Source organism: Zootermopsis nevadensis, unplaced genomic scaffold, assembly GCF_977971745.1.
Source record: "Zootermopsis nevadensis isolate Lab colony 2312 unplaced genomic scaffold, Znev_1.0 Znev_ptg000007l, whole genome shotgun sequence".
Classification (NCBI taxonomy): domain Eukaryota; kingdom Metazoa; phylum Arthropoda; class Insecta; order Blattodea; family Termopsidae; genus Zootermopsis; species Zootermopsis nevadensis.
Genome location: NW_028259139.1, coordinates 13321748 through 13343832, shown reverse-complemented (window position 1 = coordinate 13343832; position 22085 = coordinate 13321748). Strand labels below are relative to the sequence as shown.

General features: G+C 39.8%; 1 protein-coding gene across 1 annotated transcript; it reads right to left on the bottom strand.

The window, feature by feature from the left end:
- Positions 1-1613: 1613 nt before the first annotated feature.
- LOC110829735 (ubiquitin-conjugating enzyme E2 R2) lies at positions 1614-21887 on the bottom strand. Its single transcript, XM_022063767.2, has 6 exons — positions 21748-21887; positions 21299-21502; positions 14315-14401; positions 3881-3978; positions 3655-3789; positions 1614-3083 (listed from the first exon to the last, which is right to left on the bottom strand). The coding sequence occupies exons 1-6, from the start codon at positions 21748-21750 to the stop codon at positions 2855-2857; spliced, it is 756 nt and encodes a 251-aa protein (XP_021919459.1). The 5' UTR covers positions 21751-21887; the 3' UTR covers positions 1614-2854.
- Between the last annotated feature and the right edge of the window lie 198 nt (positions 21888-22085).

Genomic DNA, 22085 nt, shown 5'->3' with positions numbered 1-22085 from the left:
CCTACAAATTCTGCTACAACTGACACAGTGGCAGCAAATTTTAAAATTGTTGACTTATAATACACACTGTTGGATACTGTGCAAAGAAGTATACAGCAAATTTAATTATTAATTTGTAATTATTCTGCTTACATAAATTCAACTTCTGTAAACAAAGAATGACCCTGTAAAGTTACTAAGACAATATGAGAATCTAGGTTAATACTGACTAAATTCTGTAACCTTTGGTACTTCAGACCATATAAATGTACAAATAATTTTTTTCCTAGAAATGTATGTTGACAGCTAATCATATTCACTCATAGTGAGCACTTGCAAGTATGAAGTATATGAAGGTTTATGAAACAAACATTAAAATCTCTGCTACTGTCAAACTGGCATGAAAGAAATAAATGTAATTGTGACCTACCTATTGAGACACATGTGCAAATAAAAGAAATATTATTCAACACAGATGTGTAGCTGTGTAAAGGAAACAAAAAAGAAAAAGAAAACTTGTTAATTGTAAAACTGGCTACAATGTACAGTAATTTGAATACACATGCCTGTGAAGTTTTCTGTATTTCCCACATCTGTATCCCAGCTAGGTAAACATGACACTTACAGGAAACAGCTGATGATGAATTTCAATTTTTTCCCCATTGGGTTCAAACATAAATTTTACAGAAATTTCTAAATGGAATGCAGCCGCAAGAAAATTTCATACTTTTAAATAAATATAAATGAAATGCCATAATGGATTAACCAGACTGTACCCACATGCATCTTTATGTGTCAGAGACCACAAAAGTTTGTATTAATAGTATGAATCTGCAGTCTTGCAGTATGACTGTAGGGTGTATCTCTTCAAGTAGGATGAAATTCTGATTTGTCATCTGTATCATAAATGTATGGGGCATGTACTGTGGAATAGATTTCACAGAAGACAATTCCTGTGTTAAAAAACTGAAAACTGTTCAAATTGCTTATAATCAATTGTAAATTGGCTTTACTGTATATGATTTTTTGTTGTTGGTTATCAATCCTAGGATTGGTTTGCAACCCCATTTAGGGGTTGTTTCTTGCGAAGATACCACGGTGGTTTTGCCTTGCCTTCCTTGGCTAGTCTTTATCCATCAGACTGGAAGAGAAAGGACGCGGACAAACATCCATGTCTTGAGTGGGACTCGAACCCATGGTCCCAGCGGCCAGGCGCAAGAGGTCCATACCTCAGACCGCGTGACCACTGCGGCCGGCCTGTATGTGATACAAAGTGCTTATTACCAAAGATTCCATCAGTATCCACACTAATTCCCTGATAGAAGAATGCAAAGTTTCAACACAACCAACACGAAAGTCTGTAATTGTACATGATACTGAGTCAGTTACATTCATCTCTAACCTTCAGAGTCCTGCTTCTGTATAACTGGCATGTGTTGGTAAGTTGCTTGGTTGGTTGGTTATTACTTGCTGCTGTTAAGAGATTTTATGCCGTGTGTTGTTATTACTGTTGCCATGGTAAGTTGATCATTTGCTGTTAAGGGAGGCTTACTATATATAACTCATTTTTATATGGTTGCAACAGTTACTATTACAAACAATTGTTTCTTAAAAAGGACAAATCATAAAACTACTAACTTTCATATTATATTTATCACCAACCATTAATAACACAAATAATGACTAAAACTGAACACAAAGTGAAGGTAAACACTATTTCCCATTAATTCTCTCATAACATAACCTGAAACAGAATTAAAAATGTAGAAGCAATAATACTTACAGGTGCATCGCTGAAAGCACAACAATGCAATACTTTCAACCTCTTACTATTCACAATAAAGCAGATAGAAGAAGTAACAAATAATTATAAGTATTTCAGTAACATGATGGTGTGCCCCTTTCCACACCTGAAATATTAATACTTCCACTGACCTTGTAAAACAGCTTTCATTTTTGCTATTTATTCTTCAAAGATTCATTAAGAAGTAAACACAAATCTATAGTTACAGTTCATGTATGGAATACAAAGAACTGGAGAATGGACTTGCAGCTAAATGGCAGACAGGCTATTGTAAGAAACAGCACACTTCATGATCCAAGCCATGTGGCACCAAATAACTCTGAAAACTATACAAGGTTCTGCATGTATAACATGACTTAGCCATATAAACATTAAAGTCACATACACAGAAGTAATTATGGGGGATTTTTACCTTTATTATTTACGTTATAAAATAACAAATAACATTAAATAAAATAAATGGAGAGGGGTTCCATGTTTTGTGTTACTTTCACATGATTACCACAAAGGGATGTCTCAGAGAGACAGTGCAAAGCTACACTACCTACTGAACAACTAAACACAGTATTCATATTTATTAAAAAATTTTACATTACATTTCCACACTGTAATTTGAGGAGAATTGTAATCTGTAAATTACTTTGTAACAGGGCTTTACAAGCTCTTGTACCATTGTGACAACATTTACTGCAGAATTTAACTTGTGTCCCCACAGGCTTCTTCCCTGTTTTCACACCCAGTATAGAAAAGCGAGAGCAATACTCTACTCTGTAGGATTTGAGATTTTCACGGAGGTGAGTCTGAAGATGGCTGTCTTCTGGGTTGTTGCACCGTGTAGTCTGGTAGACCGCACTGATGATGGAGGCAGCAAGGACCTCTGAAACTTCAGTAAACATCTACCAGACTACAGGATGGAACAACCCCGAAGACAGCCATCGTAATACTCTATTCCCCATAACTTCACTCATTCACACACAACTAATGACAAAGGTACATATGCTGATCAATGTCTTTCACCGGATGAAATATAAATTGTGCAACACTGTCTCTGCTGTATGGGAGTTACAGCTATCATGACTCCCCATTGCCACTGTCATCTCCATCTTCATAATCTCCATCACCCGAGTCATTGTCTTCCTCATCTTCATCATCCAAGTCATAATCATCATCATAGAAGTCTGTCATGTCCACTGAGTGTTCTGGGGGCTTCACCTTAGTCTTGATACAGTAATCTTCCAGTGTAAGCGGCACCACTACTCCATCTTTCTCTGCCTCCAGCCTTGCTGCAGACACTTGTTTCCTGCAGTGGTAAGTTTTAATAAAAGAAAATAATTTATTTAAGTTTACATACAGAGTTTTGGGGGACTTGAGGTTAAATGTACTAGCAGCTGGTCACATGAGCAAAGTACTCTCACAAAAATAAGCAAAGAGGTGCACTAATGTAACCATTTTTCACACTCATGGGTATGGTGAGTGTCTCACTTTATGAAACAAGTTGCTGTTAGTTCCATACCTGTTCTGTGTCACATGATTATAATATTACATTTTGCCAACTTTAATTACATTTTAAATTATAAAAAACTTTTGTCAACGGATACAGCTTGTTTGCTAAAGAAAATATACATTGCAATGTGCAGCTGCAAGTTTATGCTGTTTGCTATTCATAACAGGGCATCAGTGCCTAATGTATTGCTACCTTTATACTCAATATGTTAAAAATCCATATTTCTTTTGCAACACAATGCAAAGACTTGGTGTGGGACTGTCTGCTATGACCATGAAGGGTTTTGAAATTAATTTACATGTTTTTTCTAAACAATAAGACCTCTTTAGTCTAGGGTACACTGCATGCAACTCATCAGGCTACATACCTTATTATATTTTCATACTCTTTATCTTTTCCTTTTGAGTCCCTCCAACGTCTATACATTACTGATGCATCAACGTTTGCAGGACTGAATGTGTTGGGCTCATTTAATAATGAGATCACAGAGAGCAGAATTGTTCTGGAAAAACAAAAATGATATAATGTTCAGCTGCAAAACATTTATATTGGTCTTACAGTGAACAGAACTGGAACACATAATCATCACGTACCTGACATTCTGTGTAGGATTCCACCTTTCGCAGGGCAGCTCTCCACTCTGAGGGTCGTCAACTGGTGGATGCAGAATCGAAATACACAGATCACCATTCTGTAAGACAAAGTTACTCTCAGAGTCAGACAGACAAGACTGAAGGGCTGGCTGACACAGTGTTACACAAAGGGCTCATGCCTGACTGCTTGCATATCCACATGGAATAATAAATCTTCAGGGCAAAGAGTGAAAGGAAGAACAAAGAGACACTGAAAAGAAAATTTTTGGGCTGGTACAGGCATTGAACTGCCTAATCTTTCAACTTAACACATGGCTAAAAATTTCAGCTGGATGCCAAAGAACCCAAACTTTGTGGTCACTTTCCATGTACATGCCAAATTGATCATCAAATGTTTTTTGAACAAAATGCACAGAATGAGTGTATAAGTTGAGGTTGTATATGTTCATGTGTATTTCCCAAAACTACTTGATGAATTTTGATGCAATTCTCAAGGAAATTTTAATTCTGGGGTACACTGATCAAACATAACACCCAAATTACTGATCAGATTTCCCCCAAAAAACAACTCATCTTACAAAACATTAGTTCATGGCATAATATATACATATCATTATCACGCGCAACTATCGCTTAGAACATCTTTTTGTATAGTAAATAATTAATGAAATATTGAAAATAATTTATGATACCAACAGATGGAGAATGTGGAGCATTTCAAGTACTTGGGAAGCATAATCACGACGGACGCCCTATGCACCAAGGAAGTAAAAGCAAGGATAGCCATGGCCAAGGCAGCTTTCGTCAAGAAGAGGATACTTCTCACTAGCAAGTTGGGCTTGGAGATGAAGAAGAAACTAGTGAAGTGTTACGTATGGAGTGTCGCGCTGTATGGAGCAGAGACTTGGACACTCAGGAAGAAGGAACAGAAATACCTGGAGAGTTTCGAAATGTGGTGTTGGAGAAGAATAGAGAAGATCAGGTGGACGGATCGAGTGACCAACGAAGAAGTATTGAGGAGAGTCAACGAGCAAAGAAGCATTCTGCAGGCGATTACACGAAGGAAAGCTAACTGGCTGGGACATATTATGAGAAGGAATGGATTAATGAGTGATATCACCGAAGGCCAGGTTGAAGGAAAGAGAGGACTAGGAAGAAGATTGATACAGCTAACCGACGACCTTAAACAAGGAAAGAAGATGACGTTCCAGGAATTAAAGCGAGAAGCCGAGAATAGGGATAACTGGAGAGCTCTTTTTGGGCAGAGCAATGGACCTGTCGTAAGACAGAACACTTAATAATAATAAATAATAGTGAAAACATGTAGTGTGATTAGGTTTACAACAACAGATTTGAATTTGCAATAAATAAACCTGTTTGCAATGAGAAATTTGGAAAACATGTATGAAGTATACTTTCCATATACATATTGAATGATAATTCAAAATGATGAGTTGAACTGCCCCCTCAGGGAGCCACATCAGTGGGTATGGGGACTGGCATCCCCAAGGTACCTGAGCTACCCTGTGCCTGGAGGTATTGCTGGGCCACCCTACCTCTGGGACTGTAAATATAGAGGTCTGGTCCTACAGGTTGGGGGTTGGGCGTGGGGGCTGACAACCCCATCCTGTAAAAAACAACTTGTTACGAAATCAGATGAAGCAACTGCCGGATGGACTCATTCACAGTGGACTGGCAAACAGATTGTCTGTGAATGAGGAAGAATGGAAGAAGCTTTTGAAGAAGGCCAATGATGATGATGATGATGAGTTGAACTGCATTCAACATGGGCACACAGTCAAATTAACTGATCAGCTGACTGGAGGTCCCATAATGTTGGAAGAGTGCCAGATGAAGCAATACTCTGTATGTTAGTTCCACCATCTTAACATTGTCAGTTATCTTCAAGTACAGACCACAAACCTGTTCTAGCTCCATCCAATATTTACAATGTCTACCAATATTTTTTCTTCCTCATGGATGGCAACACAAAATGGTTTTTGATAGAACTCTCTTCTAAACACTTTTGCACATATGAACTTATTTTGCCTCTTGTGGGAAATATATATATATAAAAATTCTATCTTGAGACTAGCTAAATGGGTAGATCATTTTAATTTTGGAAGAATATTCTATACTTTTGTTCCTTTGTTAAAATCCAAGTTTCACTTCCATGTAGTGCAATTAGAAACATTCTTTACATATCTAGTTTCATTTTCTTTGGACAATGTGCATCAAATGAAAGAATGATGGGAATCCATGCCTGTCAACCTGCTAGTCTAATCTCTAAAAGTGCTTAGTGGATTAAGTGTCTAGACTGCAAGTGGCCAGGCAAATTTAATTTTGGTGTATACAAGAGTAATAAATAATAAGTAATAATACTTTCCATGAAAACCAAACTGAAATTTGTCAAATTCATCAAAAGCATGCATTGCACCCGTTAAAAAGTACACGTGATGAAGTACAGATATCAGTACAATCCATAACATTTAACTGAAACACTTTTCAATGTGGCAAATCCTTACTAAAACAGAAAGAAAACAACTTGTGTACTGTGTGATATATATATATATATATATATATAGTGCAATCAGCTTTACAACAATATATTTAATAGACAAGTAGGCAAAATAGTAAAGGACATTATGAAGCAGAGTTTTCTGAAAAGATCACAGTCGTTCAGCTGGTCAAGAAATTACCCATCTTTTCTGGGATCTGACGGTTCATTTCTGCATTTATAAGAACCTGTCCTGAGTCAGATGCAGCCGATTCACACCTGCACATCCTAATTATTTTAAGATTCGCCATAACATTACCTTCCCTTGTACACGTCGTAGGTCTACCCTGTGGTTTAAACTGTTCTAGTTTTCCGGCCCAAGTTTGTATGCATTTTTCATCTGTCTCATGAATAAATGTTTCTATGGCCATTAAAAACACACCCAACTGCACAATCTACGAATTTCCGAGCTTTTAGGGCTACATGATGTATCCTATTAATAGGGCAATGGAAAGCATCTTGACGCAATCCTTCGCCAGATTACCCAACACAGTGGCTAGTAAACCGGGTAAATCACGGCCAAAAAAGTGTCTCGAACAACTTTCGTTGCCTTTTTCCCGGATTCGCTGAATACTCAGGCCGGTTCCATTCCGGAATTCTGTCGCTGCTACACCGAGCCCTGGCGATACGACGCACGATCTTACACATCACTCAGCGTGGCCCTCACACTGACAATAAGACAAACATCTAAGCAAATTGGAAGAAAATTATGGGTTTTCTTGGTGGGAGGGGTGGGGTGGGTGGGGGATTCTTGCTGAAGATCGAACTATCACTGTGAGCCTTCGGTGAAGCAGCGACAAACGCAGAAAAAAACACATTACAGTACGAAAACCGGCAAATACAACCGACAGCTTTTGCGTTTTGCTCTTCAAAACTGGTATTTATAACACAAAACGCGTGGCCGATGCGCGACAGTTGCGTCCCAAGGAAAGGATATTTTTACTTCAGAAATAGAGTGCCAAATTAAAATAGATCTGTGCTTGATCCCAACAACAATGCGCCATCTGAAACCATAATAAACATGACCAAGGCGTACTCCACTTGTATTTACCTGCCATTTTGTACGTATCCTACCTATTTAATTAATTTATTACAACCATGATCCTTATTTTAATTACTTGTGGTTTGTTTAATGACGCTGTCAGTATCTCATTGCGCATCGCAAAATGAAAGGGTGATTGGTGAATAATGTAAAGGAAAAGAACCGAAAGGAAGCGGTCGTGGCCTAATGTAATGTACTATTCCGGCAGTTTCTTGAAAAGACTGTACGAAAACAACGACAAACCTGCCATAATGCCAAAATTCGAGCCCGGTACATCTCGAATATGAAGACGTGCAGCACAGTCCATGAATAGCTGATAGTCGCTTAGCTGGTCAAAAATTCATTGTATTTATTGGCCCTAACCGAAGATTTTAGATGCTATTGTTAGTCTTACGGATAGAAACTCCGTGTGGACTTGAAGGTAGATACCATCGTTTTGGAGGAACATACTGCTCCCAAGATGGAAGCAGCATGTTCTTTCGAAACGTTGGTGATATGTACTTACAAGTCCACGCGGCGTTACCACACAGAAGACGAACACCGACATAATACTGAAGTTCACCGGAGTCCTAGAATGTTCGTATCTATTTCTGGCGTATTTAACGACGCTTTCAACACCTCAGATTAAACAGCATCGATGATACGATGTTCAGTGAATAACAAAATGCAAAGAATTCGAAAAGTAAATACGTATACACTCTCTGACATTTGGAGCGCAGAGAAAAACCACGGAAATCTTCTGACAAGAGTGCTAAGCACTCGAAATCGACGTTCCGTCGACCAGTTTTGCTGCCGGTCGCACACAACCTACTTCGTTCCAAGAACGCTTGGCACTGACAGCTGATCCTTCCTTTGTTGTGAAACACGTGGCCGGAGAAACAATCGAAGTACCTAACGCGTGCAGGCCGACACGCGCAGCGTTGCGTCACTGCTTATTCAGAAAATCCATAAATTTTAAGTCGCCTCTTCATTCTGGGAATTCGATTTGAAACTTCGTTTACTGAGAAGATCTCAGTGCGCCCTCATCACTGGACTTTCACCTGCGTCACGGCTATGAATTCGTTATTGTTTCGTTCCAAATCCAATGCCAAAGCCACGGGCGATTTCGGACCCTGAACGTGCGTGTCAGGGCAACATAAAAGACAGGCGTTTAAATGGAACACGGTATCTATTTCTGTAGTAAGAATGTACCAGACGTCGAAAGTAGAACGAATAAATTCAAAATATATATATTAATGCCGACGTTGGCCTTCTGGGTTGTGATGCCGTGTAGACTCGTACGTATATTCCGGGAAAACATCTTTAACGCCGTGAAAACCTCAAATCACAAGAAATATTTAACGTTCTTCTTTCTCTCCACATGAACAATTGTCTGTTCAATAAATACGTGGATGAACTCGTAGTAGGGGGACCCGCCAGGATATTTTCATCGCCATCCAACGTATTTCGATTAAATTTGGTATTAGCATTCTGCAGTATAAATGAACAGAATAAATTAACTTCGGTCCGATAAAACCCCTACTCGCGAATGGTCCAAAAGTTAGTTCGATAAATAAAATACAGGCCTAGAACACATCAAGATTTCCAGTATTTTTTTAAAATGTCCGATGTAATGAATAATTAACTAAATAAGTACCTACAACATGGAGAATAGGATTATCCCAGTAAATTAAAATCAAAGTTCAATGGATACTTCTATGCGTAGAGTGTCTGACATGAAGTATATTTGCATATATACTGATAAAAATGAGAAAGAGGTAACAGAAGATGATAAAAACTAGAGAAAGAAGATCTTTACTATTCGTAGTCCTCAAACATCAGGGTATTATTAGCGTAATTATATCAAGTAGAAAGCTCTAATGAAGAGACCATTTGGGAACCGCAGGTTGTAGGCTGAGATGGGAGTTCACATTAAGCAGTGCGGAAATAAACTAGCTCACACATTATCCGACAGAAAGCTTTTATGAACACGGCAATGAAGCAATGAGGCCCCTTCACCAACCGCCCTTGCCAACAAGCTCTATTAATCACTGCGCTGCCCTTGACGATCCCGGAGTCTCTGGCAGCCTGCACAATGCGATCACGGTTCAACTCCCTGTCAGGGCACGGGAACTTGTCTGCGATTTTAGAGGCTTACAGGGACCCGCCGCCTGTCTGAAAATCACCGCTACAGAAAAGATAGAATCTTGGTTTATTTAACGACTGTTTAGTGGGAAGGAACGAGTTGCAGTCTATGTGAAAATTATGAACAACACCGGCCAGCACTGCAGTACGATGAGCTGACTGCGAGCCCCACAACCGGTATGACTCTACAGCGGGGAGAAAGGTGAGGGTATAACGGGGCTCCTCACCAAAACTTATCATTAATTAACGGAAAGACGTTGAACTTGCGAACAGGCTTTGGAGTCCGGCCAGCGGAGTACCCTTCGCGGACTACGCATTGGGTTCAAAAACTGACTGAACCAAGTCAGACCAGACAGCAATCTACGAGTAGCGTGTTTAACGACGCCCTGTCGGTCTATTTCAAGGCACTACTTTCCGTATGTTAAACATTTGCTATCTACAAATATTCAGTTTTTTCAGGTTTGGTTAGTTCCTGGGTGTACGGAACAAGGAATTGGACATGGCAGATGATGAAAAATGTGGAATAAAGCAACCATGGTTTATTTTTAGTTGTTATTCCTGCATTTGTCTGGATGGACTAAGTAAAATCATGAAATACCCGTCCGTGTAGCCGATCTCCCGAACAGAAACAGCAGAAAAACAAATGCGGATATTGGGATATCAAATGGGAAACTTTCTGCTGTATTTATGAAAACAGCACTCGATACTTCACATTAAATACAACAATTGTGTAAAATTTCAGGGCACACGTAGCCTATTTTGTCCAATTACTACTAATCTGTATGCCGTGAAAACACATTATATCAAATCACGTTTGAAATAAAAATTGCTTGTTTTTATTTTATTGAAATCCACTGAATTGTTTGTGGTCGGTAGTTCAGTTCATGCAAAAACGTACGCATACGCAATTGTCTATGGCACAGGTCTGTGGCCTATAGGAAGTGAAAGTTCATGTCGCTGTAGAAACACTTTGTTCTCGAGGTCAAAAGCTTTCTCGGCCTCTATTAATAGCGTAACAAGGCAATTCAGTAAACCTCGGTTGCAAAGGCTGCTGAGTTGCGTCTAATTCTCTTGGACGTTCCTATTTCGCATCTCGTAAACATGCGGTACTCTAAATTTAGTCCAGAAGGTCCACACGAGTCATAAGCTTCATCATTCTTTTATGCTCTGAAATGCCCAATAGGCTGAACCTCAGGGTCGCACTGTCTTACACGATACGTATCCGAAAATTGTACGTATCCTTACGCGTTAGCTGTTACTGTCATTGTATTTTCAATTTGTGAACGCCAACTCTTGATGCTATCTGATAAATAACGCAATATAAGGGGGGTGCGAACAAGGGTCATAAATATGACCAAAATCAGACCAGCAGATCTCAAGTAACGAGATGACTTACAAAGCACAGAAAAATCTTAAATATTTAGCGAGTTACGCTCGAGATGTGCGCAGCGGGTCTTCGTTATTGCTATACGATTTTAACCAAATCCGGGATGTGTCAATAAATGTTATTAAAACTCCATTCTGCAGTCCTAAAGTTGATACACGCAGACGGACAGACAGACAGACAGGGCGAATATAATACGCGCAATTTTGTTACTTTGTTGAAAAAGAGAAAGAACACTAATCTTTTAATGTCACAGTCTGTTATAAAAATAAGGAACGTAATTATTTACACCAATAAACACAGGTTGATTCAAAATATGTGCGAGATACCCGCACACGGAAAGTTGGATAATGAGAGTGTTTCAAGAAAGTGACTTACTTCATGAAGCCGAGGCCTTCCTAGAAGCTTAGCCACTGAAGAAATATCCAACATTTTACGGAACCCGTGTTCACTGGTCCCTATACCAACCTGATAAATTCAGTCCATAAATCCCCATCCTATTTATCCAAGATCTATTTAATATATAATGTGAAGTTTTTACGGACGCTGTCAATAAAATATTTTCAGGCCATCAGCCATATCAGATGATTAAAACTTGCCGACGTTTCGAAGATAATTTCTGTCGTCATCCTCAGGGCTAGAGGATGACGACAGAGATGGTCCTCGAAATGTCGGAAAGTTTCAATCATCTGATACGACTGATGGCCCAAGAATATATTATTAATTGAGTAAGGATGTTTACGAATGCAGTGGTAGTAAAGATATGCAACTTAAAGACGTTATTTCAACATGGTAGAAGCATCGAACGAGATGGGAAGATTATCATGAATTATGAAAGAGGCAGCTGCAGCTTACTTCAATGTGCTGCAACAGCATTCGCCTAGAGTAACTCAGGAAAACTTCAGCCGGTGACATAACAAGAGGTTCGAATCGAGTATCTCCCGAAAAAAAGTAAGAAACGTTGCCTTACACCAAGCTGCTTCGCTATCCAGCCTGAATTCGGTGTACGGGGTTCGTGGAAGCAAACGCGGTGCTGAACAGCGCTTACGGCACAGGCGACTCACGCTTGTTTCTGCAGGGAGACTGTCAGTCTCTCCAATACAAAGTTCAGGTGTTGAAGACACAGAAAGTGGTACGAAAATCGAACTTCTTAAGAAGCAGTGAGGATACACAAAAGTTGTCAGTGGAACCTCGGTTCCGGAGAATTTGACGTAAATACGTCTTTACGGAAAGGAAGTTTATATATTGGCTTTATTCTAAATATTTCCTTTATACATGCTGTACATTTGAGATACGTTTGATTAAGACATTGCTTATTCAACTTGAATTAGTTACGCTTAAGATGGGTCTGTGGTAGCTGAATGTAATGTAATGTATTGTAAGGTAGGGTAAGGTGTGTGTGTGTGTGTGTGTGTGTGTGTGTGTTTTTATTTAGTGTTCTGTCTGACGACAGGTCCATATGAACAGGATCCTTCCATCCTTTTCTCGGACTGGGACCTGTTCATATACGTTCTTGGCAGATGATCCAGAAGTGGTTTGCCATTGCCTTCTTCTGTGTGTGAATGGATTAATTGTTGGGATGCCACGGAGAAACCGGGGAAGCCCCCGGAGGAAAACTCCGTGTTGCCTAGACCACGGCCTTGCCCAACACAAGTTATAAATTTCCTAGGTAACAACAATGCCGAGTAAACAGGACGTTCCCTAGGTACACTTGTTACACTTTTTCATTTCCCTCTTTCGTCCCCTTTTTCGTTACACTTTTTTGCCGAATGACCCTTCTTATAGACGTATTTACGTCAAAAAGTCAGTATCGCGGAATGAATTATTATGAAATATAAAACTCGAAAAATGCACAACCGCGACACGGACTTACAAATGTAACGCAAACACTGTATGCTCGGCTTGTTCGGTCGCCAGACAATATAACGTCAACACAGGAACAACGACGGTGGACCATTAGGAAGTCTCTTGCTCCCGTCTGTAACGATCAGAGGCGAACGGATAGCAGAAAATACATATCCCAAAGAACTGAATAAACGAAGGCTACAACCCACGGAGGAGCAAAAAGGCCACGAGGCAATCAGCCAAGTTCGTGAGTTCGAAACGTTCCGACCCAAAGAACGTCAAACTGCACGAAACGAAGCGATGAGCGCTTCGTGCAAGACTCCGCTCTTAGTTAGGTTTTAGTCGGGAGGCTCACTGTCTTCGCATTCCTGCTAAAGCACCTTGGTCCTTTAGTAACAGGCAAATTCACGATGATCTGGGTATTTAACTTTTCACGGACCACATCAGAGCGCTTGCTATTTCGATAAGGGCAACATCCCATCAGTTCGGCAACTTGAAGGCACACGTGCCGACTAAGGGCTGTCCGAAGCCACCCACGGCTGAGTATGACAGATGCTCGGCAGGTCAGTCCAAGCAGCCCTTAAAAAGACGTCCAAGTCGACACAAAGATTAATGTCCAACACTATTAGTCTACCCTGACTGCGGTTTTCCATACTTTTCAGTTGACAGCTTATAATTCAAAAGGGGCACGTCCCGCCTACCCCCAGTCATGGAGGCCTTCAGCCAAAATAACCCCCTTCCCACTAATTAACAGACGCCTTTGGCCAATGCGATCCTAATCATTTTGTGTTCAATCCTCAGACGTCAGTCTAACAAAAGTACTTCTCGTAAAGGATGAAATGCCTGAATGAAGCGTCCTCCCAACACTAGCAATGACCCGTCAAGGCCTCCAGTAAAGACCACAAACTCGTTAGCGAAATCACATCCGAAGTTGTGGTTTACATAAGGCATTTTTTTCGTACGCAGGGACGGTTCAAAAGAGCAAGGAACATAGGAGAGCTAGCGTCTTTTGGTTGGCAGGATCGCTTTCTTACTCAAAGGGGCTTCAGACATGAAGGAACCGACCCGCGACGACGTCCGAGAAGCAGCAACATAAAAGATGAATGATATCAGATTTACATCCCTCTTTGTATTAGAAGTGTAACCGCGGCGTAGCGTGGTGCGAGCTCACCACCGTGTTTGTGGACGAATCAGAACACAGCACGATGTCCCCCCCTAACAATCTCAGGCAGGAACTAATCTTACCCCTACAATCTTCGCTTAACTCAGGAACTCCCCCAAAAGCGGGTAGAATCGACAGAAGAGAATGTATCTTAAGCCGCCCCAACTAGTAGTCGATCCTGAAGTGACATATTTCTTGCTTTGCTGCATCTTTCGTGTTTGATAATTTCAGACAATCCACCTGCCATCTGATGCTTCAGGCGTAGTATATAGCATGCAAACAAATTGTGGCCCCGGTTTCATCTAACAAGTACCACTTACCTCATACACATTGGGATGCCAGACTTTGGTGAGGAACCGTATGCTGGGTGGAGAGTACGGGTAGTCTGGAGGAAACTTCATGTGAGCCTGAAAAGAATAAAATAAAAACCGCTGCAGCATTAAATGGAGATAAAAGCGAGAAAACCACTCAACGCTACGAAGTCCCTCATGCTTCTCGGTTGGACTTCGAAATTGGTTACCACTTTCATAGACATCCGCGTTGGACCGTATCACAAACCTGTACAATCCAGTTAACTCCACAATTATTTCTGAAATGTCCATTTCAATATTATCTTCCCACATACAGCGAAATATTCTAATATCTTCACTTGAGCTTTTCCGACAGCTCTTGCAGACATTTCGCGTTTCTCAGATGCGTGCTATATATCTCATCCTAATAATACTGACCTATGTGAAAATACGAGTTGTCATTTTCTCCAGTCACTTGTTACTCCACTTCCCCCAGATCTATGCAGTTATCTAAAACACGACCTACCGCGGGTAAGACGTGCAGGACCCGGGAAGATGCCAGCAATCTGACGCCGGGTAATAAGACTTAAGAGAGACCGGAGCTGTAACACATTAACCCGAGTGTCACGGCGCACGCAGTGAGAACGAAACAAAGCCAGGCCCCGCGACAGCAGAACCGCCACTGGACACGATCCTGAGCCAGCTCCATCCTCCCAACCTATTTTGTCTTAGCAATATCCTCCCATCTCCTTAGCGATCTTCCAAGCGGACTCCCCCCCCCCCAAATGCTGCATGCATTTCCTTTCTCCGCCATTCAAACTACATGCCTATCCCATCGCGATCTTCACCGCCACATCAATCCTGGTGTAAAAGCCCTCGTTGTGAACATATTTTCCTGTATCCCTTTTATACGGCCTTCCTTCGGCAAGAGCCACGTTTCGGCCCCTTGAAACATTTCCTAGGGCCCGTCTTCTTATTGCAACGATCCGACCACTTAACTTTGTAAGATCACTCTAATGCAATACACATACAGAGAATCGACACGCAAATAACAAGGTCGTCTTGGAGAGACCTGACAGCACAAGACTACAAGGCTAAAATATTGTTCAGTACCAAATAATGTACTGTTATAAAGTTTTGTGTGCGTGTGTACACACATTTCGATCTGAGGTTCTCACAGCATCATCACAATGTCAATGTTGATCTTCTGGGTTGTAACGCCCTGATGACGGAGGCACTATGTTCCTCCGAAACGCTGGTATCTACCTACAAATCCACACGGCGTAAACAACTCAGAAAACCAACATCGACATCTTCATAACTCCTTGCTTTGTACACAATATACACATAGCTACATTATTTTTACGTGTGCATTTTTAACGATGTCTAACTGTATGCAGTGTTGTTTCGATGCGGTTAGTATTATAAATGTAATAAATGAAGCTTCATGATAGATGCAAATATTCGTAAAATCCATAATTTAGACACATCGAATCCCTCAGCTATGTCTTTAAGAAGGCGGATGTGCATTATCACTCGCAACAGTGCGTTAAGGTACTTTGTGACTTCTTTATTAGTCTATGTCAGCGTTTATCAACCTATGGTACGCGTACCACTGGTGGTAACGTAAATGAGTTTTCCCTGAACGCATTTGTCTAGTGGTACATTTAGTGTGTTATATTAGAATTAGTGGTATGCCAGCAAAAAAGGGTCACACCTACACACGATCAGTTAAGGTGTTAAAATGACTGCCGGGGCCCCTCAAAGCAAGACCTTATTTGGCTTACACGTAAAACTGTCACTGTGTGTGTGTAAAGAGCACGAGGTACACGAAGCCACATTCCGAACTGCAACTGAATGTTCTAATGGCGTATTTGCACCACTTATTAAATGACACGGACCTTGACTTCAATGTCAAACATGCTGTGACAATGACATGGCTGTTATTCTTCTGTTACAGCCAACAATGTGTGCATGGATGCTGTCTGAGTCTATCTTACTATAAAAATTTGTGATTCCTCGTACTATAAAAATTTCTGATTCCTCGTTGTCAAAAAATGAATATCAACAATGTCACCTTATATTTGTTTATACACGGCATTGTTGTTCCACAACAATGCCGTGTACACCACAACAATGCCGAGTAAACAAATAACGCTTAGTACCAAGCCAGTCGCATTATCACTGCTCTACAAGCAGCACATCGTCTCCGAACAGCGACATTAGACTATTTAAGAAATGAAGAAAAGTGAAAGACGTTACCATTACCAACAAGGTAATCTGATACTAATAATAATATTCATCCAAGTCATACTGCTCATTCAAGGGTTAAAACACTTGAATGAGACACTAAACTAACCCCCCGAAGGGGAGTTAGTTTAGCGTGTTACTTAAGATTTTAAAATGCAACCAACCCCCCAGAAGGGGGAGGTTGGTTGTTTTTGACGCAAATACGTCTATATTGAAGGGTCATTCGGCAAAAAAGGGAAACGAAAAAGTGTAACCTAGTACTATAAAAATTCGTGATTTGTCGTCGTCGTCAACCTATTTGTAGTCAAGAAATGACGTCATCAAACAATGTTACGTTACATTTGTTTACTCGGTACTGTTGTACCAACATTATAATAGAACACACGTCATCTCTGAACAGCGACGTAAAGAAGTATCCGGCATTGTTGTACCAACACAACAATGCCGAAGGGGGGGTTAGTTTAGTGTCTTACTCAAGATTTTAAGGTAGGGGGTGTTGGTCAAGTGTTTTAACCCCCCCATTCGGGGGGGGGGGGGTTAGTTTCTTACACAAGATTTTAAAACGCGTTTTAAAAACTTGACCAACCCCCCGAGGAGCTCCGAAAGTAGCGCTCTGCTCTAGTAATATATATCTTACATTGCCATTAATAACGTTTATTTGCTGTTCTGAGAACATTCAGTTTACGCGCAGTATACTTGTTAGAACTTCTGTCTACTTATCGGAGGACCTAAGCTCGAACCTATCCAGTCCTCAGCTACCCGAACAGATTTTTCTGGACTTTACATTCAAACTCCGGCCAAACGCAACACTTGGCCGCTAATGCTAATGCGTGTTTCCAACCCACTATGAGCCAGCAAGCGACGGAGCCAATGCTGTGAGAGTGAGACAAGAAAGGAACAATGGAGAAAATACAGAAGAAAGAAAACGTCAGTCGGAAAAAGGCGAAAGGAAGAAAGAAACACGCTGTTTACAACCTTCGAGTTACAATGCGAACGAGAATACACGGGTCCCAGAGACGTCATTTAGATATTTTCTTCTAGTTATTTGTTAGAAAAGAGCAAACTATCTTCGTGACGATGTTGGGATCGTGACAAGTGGACATAAAACCTGGAGCCCGTAAAATCAGATCCATTGTACGGGCCTACACAAATTTACAGTGAAAATTGGGAAGATACAAACCGAACTTGGGCTAGCATGCTCAATAATTAAAATCGACTGTCTTTTGCTTTTGCTATCATCCATAATACTAATGCTACTTCCTAGAGCTGCAGTAACAACAGCAATTTATTAGAATAATTCTCTAACATAGCGATGAGAAGTGAATATTCTGTATTCTCAACGTATTACTCAGTCCAGCTGAATGTATCAATCGTGTTCCGATATTACCTGCTCACCATATCATTCTCTTGCTGAAACGGGGCCATGGTCGTTAAGGGGAATCAATACCACTGCCACACAGTACTACTGCATCGTTCGTGCTGGCACAGAAATTACACATTCGATTGGTTGTTTAGGCACCAAACCGTTCATTTCAGATAGGCACCTGAAATAAGCGTTTTCAAAACAAGCACATGTGACACAACCTTCTTTCAGTCATAAGCAATTTTCATGACTCATAGAAGGGTAAGGAAGGATATTCATCAACTACAATAATTAATCAAGACTGCACCTCTTCTCAGCCCAAATTAGCAATTTGTATGTTCAAGTGCAGTACTGGCATCTGCCATCACAGTACGGGCTAGTCAGTGTTGTGCCTTAGGCCATTCTTACACTAGCGCTACACAAAGTCCTTTGTTGCTCGTTAAGCCATTCTTGCATTAATACGACCTGAGGTCACTGTTGTTCAACAATGTGTTCCAGCAAAGCCTCTTCCCACTGCTGCACAACAATGGGGAAGAACGGCTTCCACTGTTGTGTAGGTTCCCTACCCCGCAGGCAGCCGAAGTGTGAAGAACAACTAAAAATTGATAGTGGAACCACGGTTCCGGAGAATCTGACGTAAATACGTCTATACGGAAAGGAAGTTTATATATTGGCTTTATTCTAAATATTTCCTTTATACATGCTTTACAACTGCGTAAAGTTTGATTAAGATATTGCTTATTTAACTTGAATTAGTTACGCTGAAAATGGATCTGTGGTAGATGAATGTAAAGTAATGTAATTTAATGTAAAGTAATGTAATGTAACGTTTCCGAGGTAACAACAATGCTGAGCAAACAGATGACGTTTCCTAGGTAACAATAATGCCGAGTAAACAGATGACATTGTACAATGAAATGCATAATAAGATGAGAAGAGATTGCAAACTTCTTGACCATAAAGGAAATAAAATGACATAAATACACATCTCACCAGTAACAAATTTTTATAAAACACCAAACTAAACTAAACCGGAGAATAACCTGAAAGAATGAGTTCTGTTTGGATCCCAATAAAATGATTAAAGAGTAACAACTCAGATGAAGAGCAAAAAGCAGTTATTTCAATCTTAATTCATTCTTTGTTTTCTGGCTTCTGTTCATTTAGCTTTCCTGTCATGAATATGCTGGACCACATCAATTCAATTGGAGTAACTGCAAGTCAGATTTTTTTATTTCATGATGCTGTATTAATTTCTGATGTTACAAGATCCAGTGAGACATGATAGTGACTGGTTCTTGGTTTCCTTAATGATGCTTTTCTCAGTAGTTTATGTAGCACCAAATTGCTGAGTGATAAAGTGATCTCACTTTAAGATACTATCCCATATTTTTTCTGACAGGATTAAACATCCCAGTAAGCACAGCTAAGAATCAAACTGAGTTCGTCTTGACCTGTTACTGCTGATGTTTGCTATGACAGACTCTACCAACTTCCGATACTTCAGTAATTATAATTTCCCAAGAGGAGAAATCACTACATTTGTCTCACTTTTTACATCTGTATTGCTACATAACCAATATATATAAACCAGTTTTCTTTGCTTGTTCCCTGAAAAATGATAAGATCTATGAGGTTTCAAATAAATTAAATTACAAAGGTATCCCCACATTAGTATCATCATTAATCAAAACCTTATGGCAATTTAATACAACATGTAAAATGAGCATTTAAAAGAAGAAAACTAGTATTGGACCCCAGAAGATATTGTATTCTGTACTATGACTGCACACTGAGAGAAGACCACATGCTGACTGCATGGATTTATGAGGCCAAGAAAACATAGAAATAAGGGGGGGATACCAGTTAATGTAGGTAATTTCAAATTGGGTATAACTTGTAACAGCATTTTGTTACAGTTTTGTTCTGTTTGGTGGCAAATTTACAACTATTTGGAGTTTCCAGGTGCCAACAATTGGAAAAACTGGTCAAAATTTCTAATTATATTTTAATACTAATAACAATTGTAAAATATCAACATTTTTATAATCAACCTCATGTTTATATGCGAAAAAATCCTCAAAATCAGTGCATAATGCTCGTCTTCACCTTCTCCTCCTATACAACGTTGATAATTGTACAAAATAATTTCTTATTGACTGTTCAGCAGACACCTGCCTTATCCTCAATACAAACTAACCAAGTCCAACGTACAGTGCCTTACTTAAGAACTCAACAATTGCTCAGCTGGTCAAGAAATGCCCAGCTTTCATGACACTAAAGGTTCACTGACATATTCACAAAAGTCTGCCATTGGATAATAACCTGAGCTGCTGGGCCCAGTCCACACATTCACATCCTTTTTCTGACGTAAATATGTCTATACGGAAGGGTCATTCGGCAAAAAAGTGTAACCAAAAAGTTACTGGAAAATGTGTAAGATCCATGCCAACAAATCGACATCAATGGTTAGCTTGCGTGCATTGTTATGTTACCTAGGAAACGTCATCTGTTTACTCGGCATTGTTGTGTTACATTACTGCCGTCAACAATCCGCTTTCATAGCAAGATGGATGACATTGAAGATAACATTACTTTACTTTACATTAAATTACATTACATTACAGAGACGTAAATATAATTTAAATACAGAGACGTATTTATGTCAAATTCTCCGGAACCGTGGTTCCACTGTAACTTTTTTAAGATTAATTTTAATATTATAATCTATTTTATGTCTAAGCTTCCTAATTAGCTGACTTTCTTTATGTTTATTTATTTGGAATTTATTTAACGACACTTTTTCAGTAGCCAAGACATCATAGTGTTGAATGAGAGGATGATAGTGAATAATGAACTGGAAAGGATATGGAAAGAAACTGTCATTGCCTAATTTGAGGTGCCATCCTGGCAGTGGATAAAAGGATTGAGGAAAACCAGGAAAAACTTCATTCAGAATAGCTGGCCACTGGGCTCAGATCCAAAGCTGGGACCTCCCAAATATGAAGCAGAAGTGCTGACCACGACATTTCACAACTACACATAACACAATCAACAGGAAATATTGTCTTTTTTTAATATTTGGTTTTATTACAAGTAGATAATATATACCACAATGAATGCTAGATAGTATTTCTGAAGTTTATTTTGCTATTAATTTTATCATAAACATGTTTTATTTATTTTTGTCACTCCCAATTATTTCAACTCTGGTGCACATTCAAACGATTTAGCAGAAATTCTTGTATCCTGATTTTTCCCTGTATTCTGGTATGAGCAGATTTACTATCCACACAAGGTGGACAACGTTTCAGTGTTGTTATAGTCGACATTAATTCTCAAATTCCAAACGTTCTGGACACATACCACATACGGTTTACTTCCATTTAGTGTTAACTTACCTTGAAATATCCACCTTGGTACAAGGTATCTGGTGGTCCAAAAATAGCAACTTCCCACTCAAATAAAGTGTCTTCATTAACAAGTTTCACACGAAATCCTTCTACTGGTTCCTCTTGCAAACTCTTATATTCCAAAGCTAGAGCACGAAGGGCACTACTTGTGGGTTGTTGGGCCATTTTAATTTGGCCTAAAACATATACAACCTACGAGAAATATGATACGATTCACAGTTACGCTTAAACACTGACACGAAGTAATGCTACTCCCAATGCTATCTGACAAGGCAATTCTGTTGTTCTAGATCTAATTATTGTTATTGTTTAATCACTTGCTTCTTTCCTTTGTGGTGATATAACTTATTGAAACTTCGAAGAAGTAAAGTGTTCAACACTTATCCAATATATCTTAGACTGATACATGCAAAACAAAGATAAAATACAATATCCACCATTTGTTCCAACACATCCACTTGAACGAGCAGAACAGCTGGGATGCGCTGCGCTTGCCTTCTCTGAGTTTTTGTTTCTGCATTAAACAACACTGCCTCCTGCAGTGCGAGTGCGCTACTAATGGAATGTCGACCCCGAGTGCGTTCACGAAACGTCAATATTAAGTCGTTGTGTCAAAACATACGACACTGCTGAAATAGGATAGAAAGGAAAATAACTGAAAAACGGTCCAACACTATTAACTTTATAACAATGTAATGATAGTTGCTCATAATACCATGATAAATGAATTAATCGCAGATGACGTATGACTTAATGACTCGAGTTATAGTTTTTA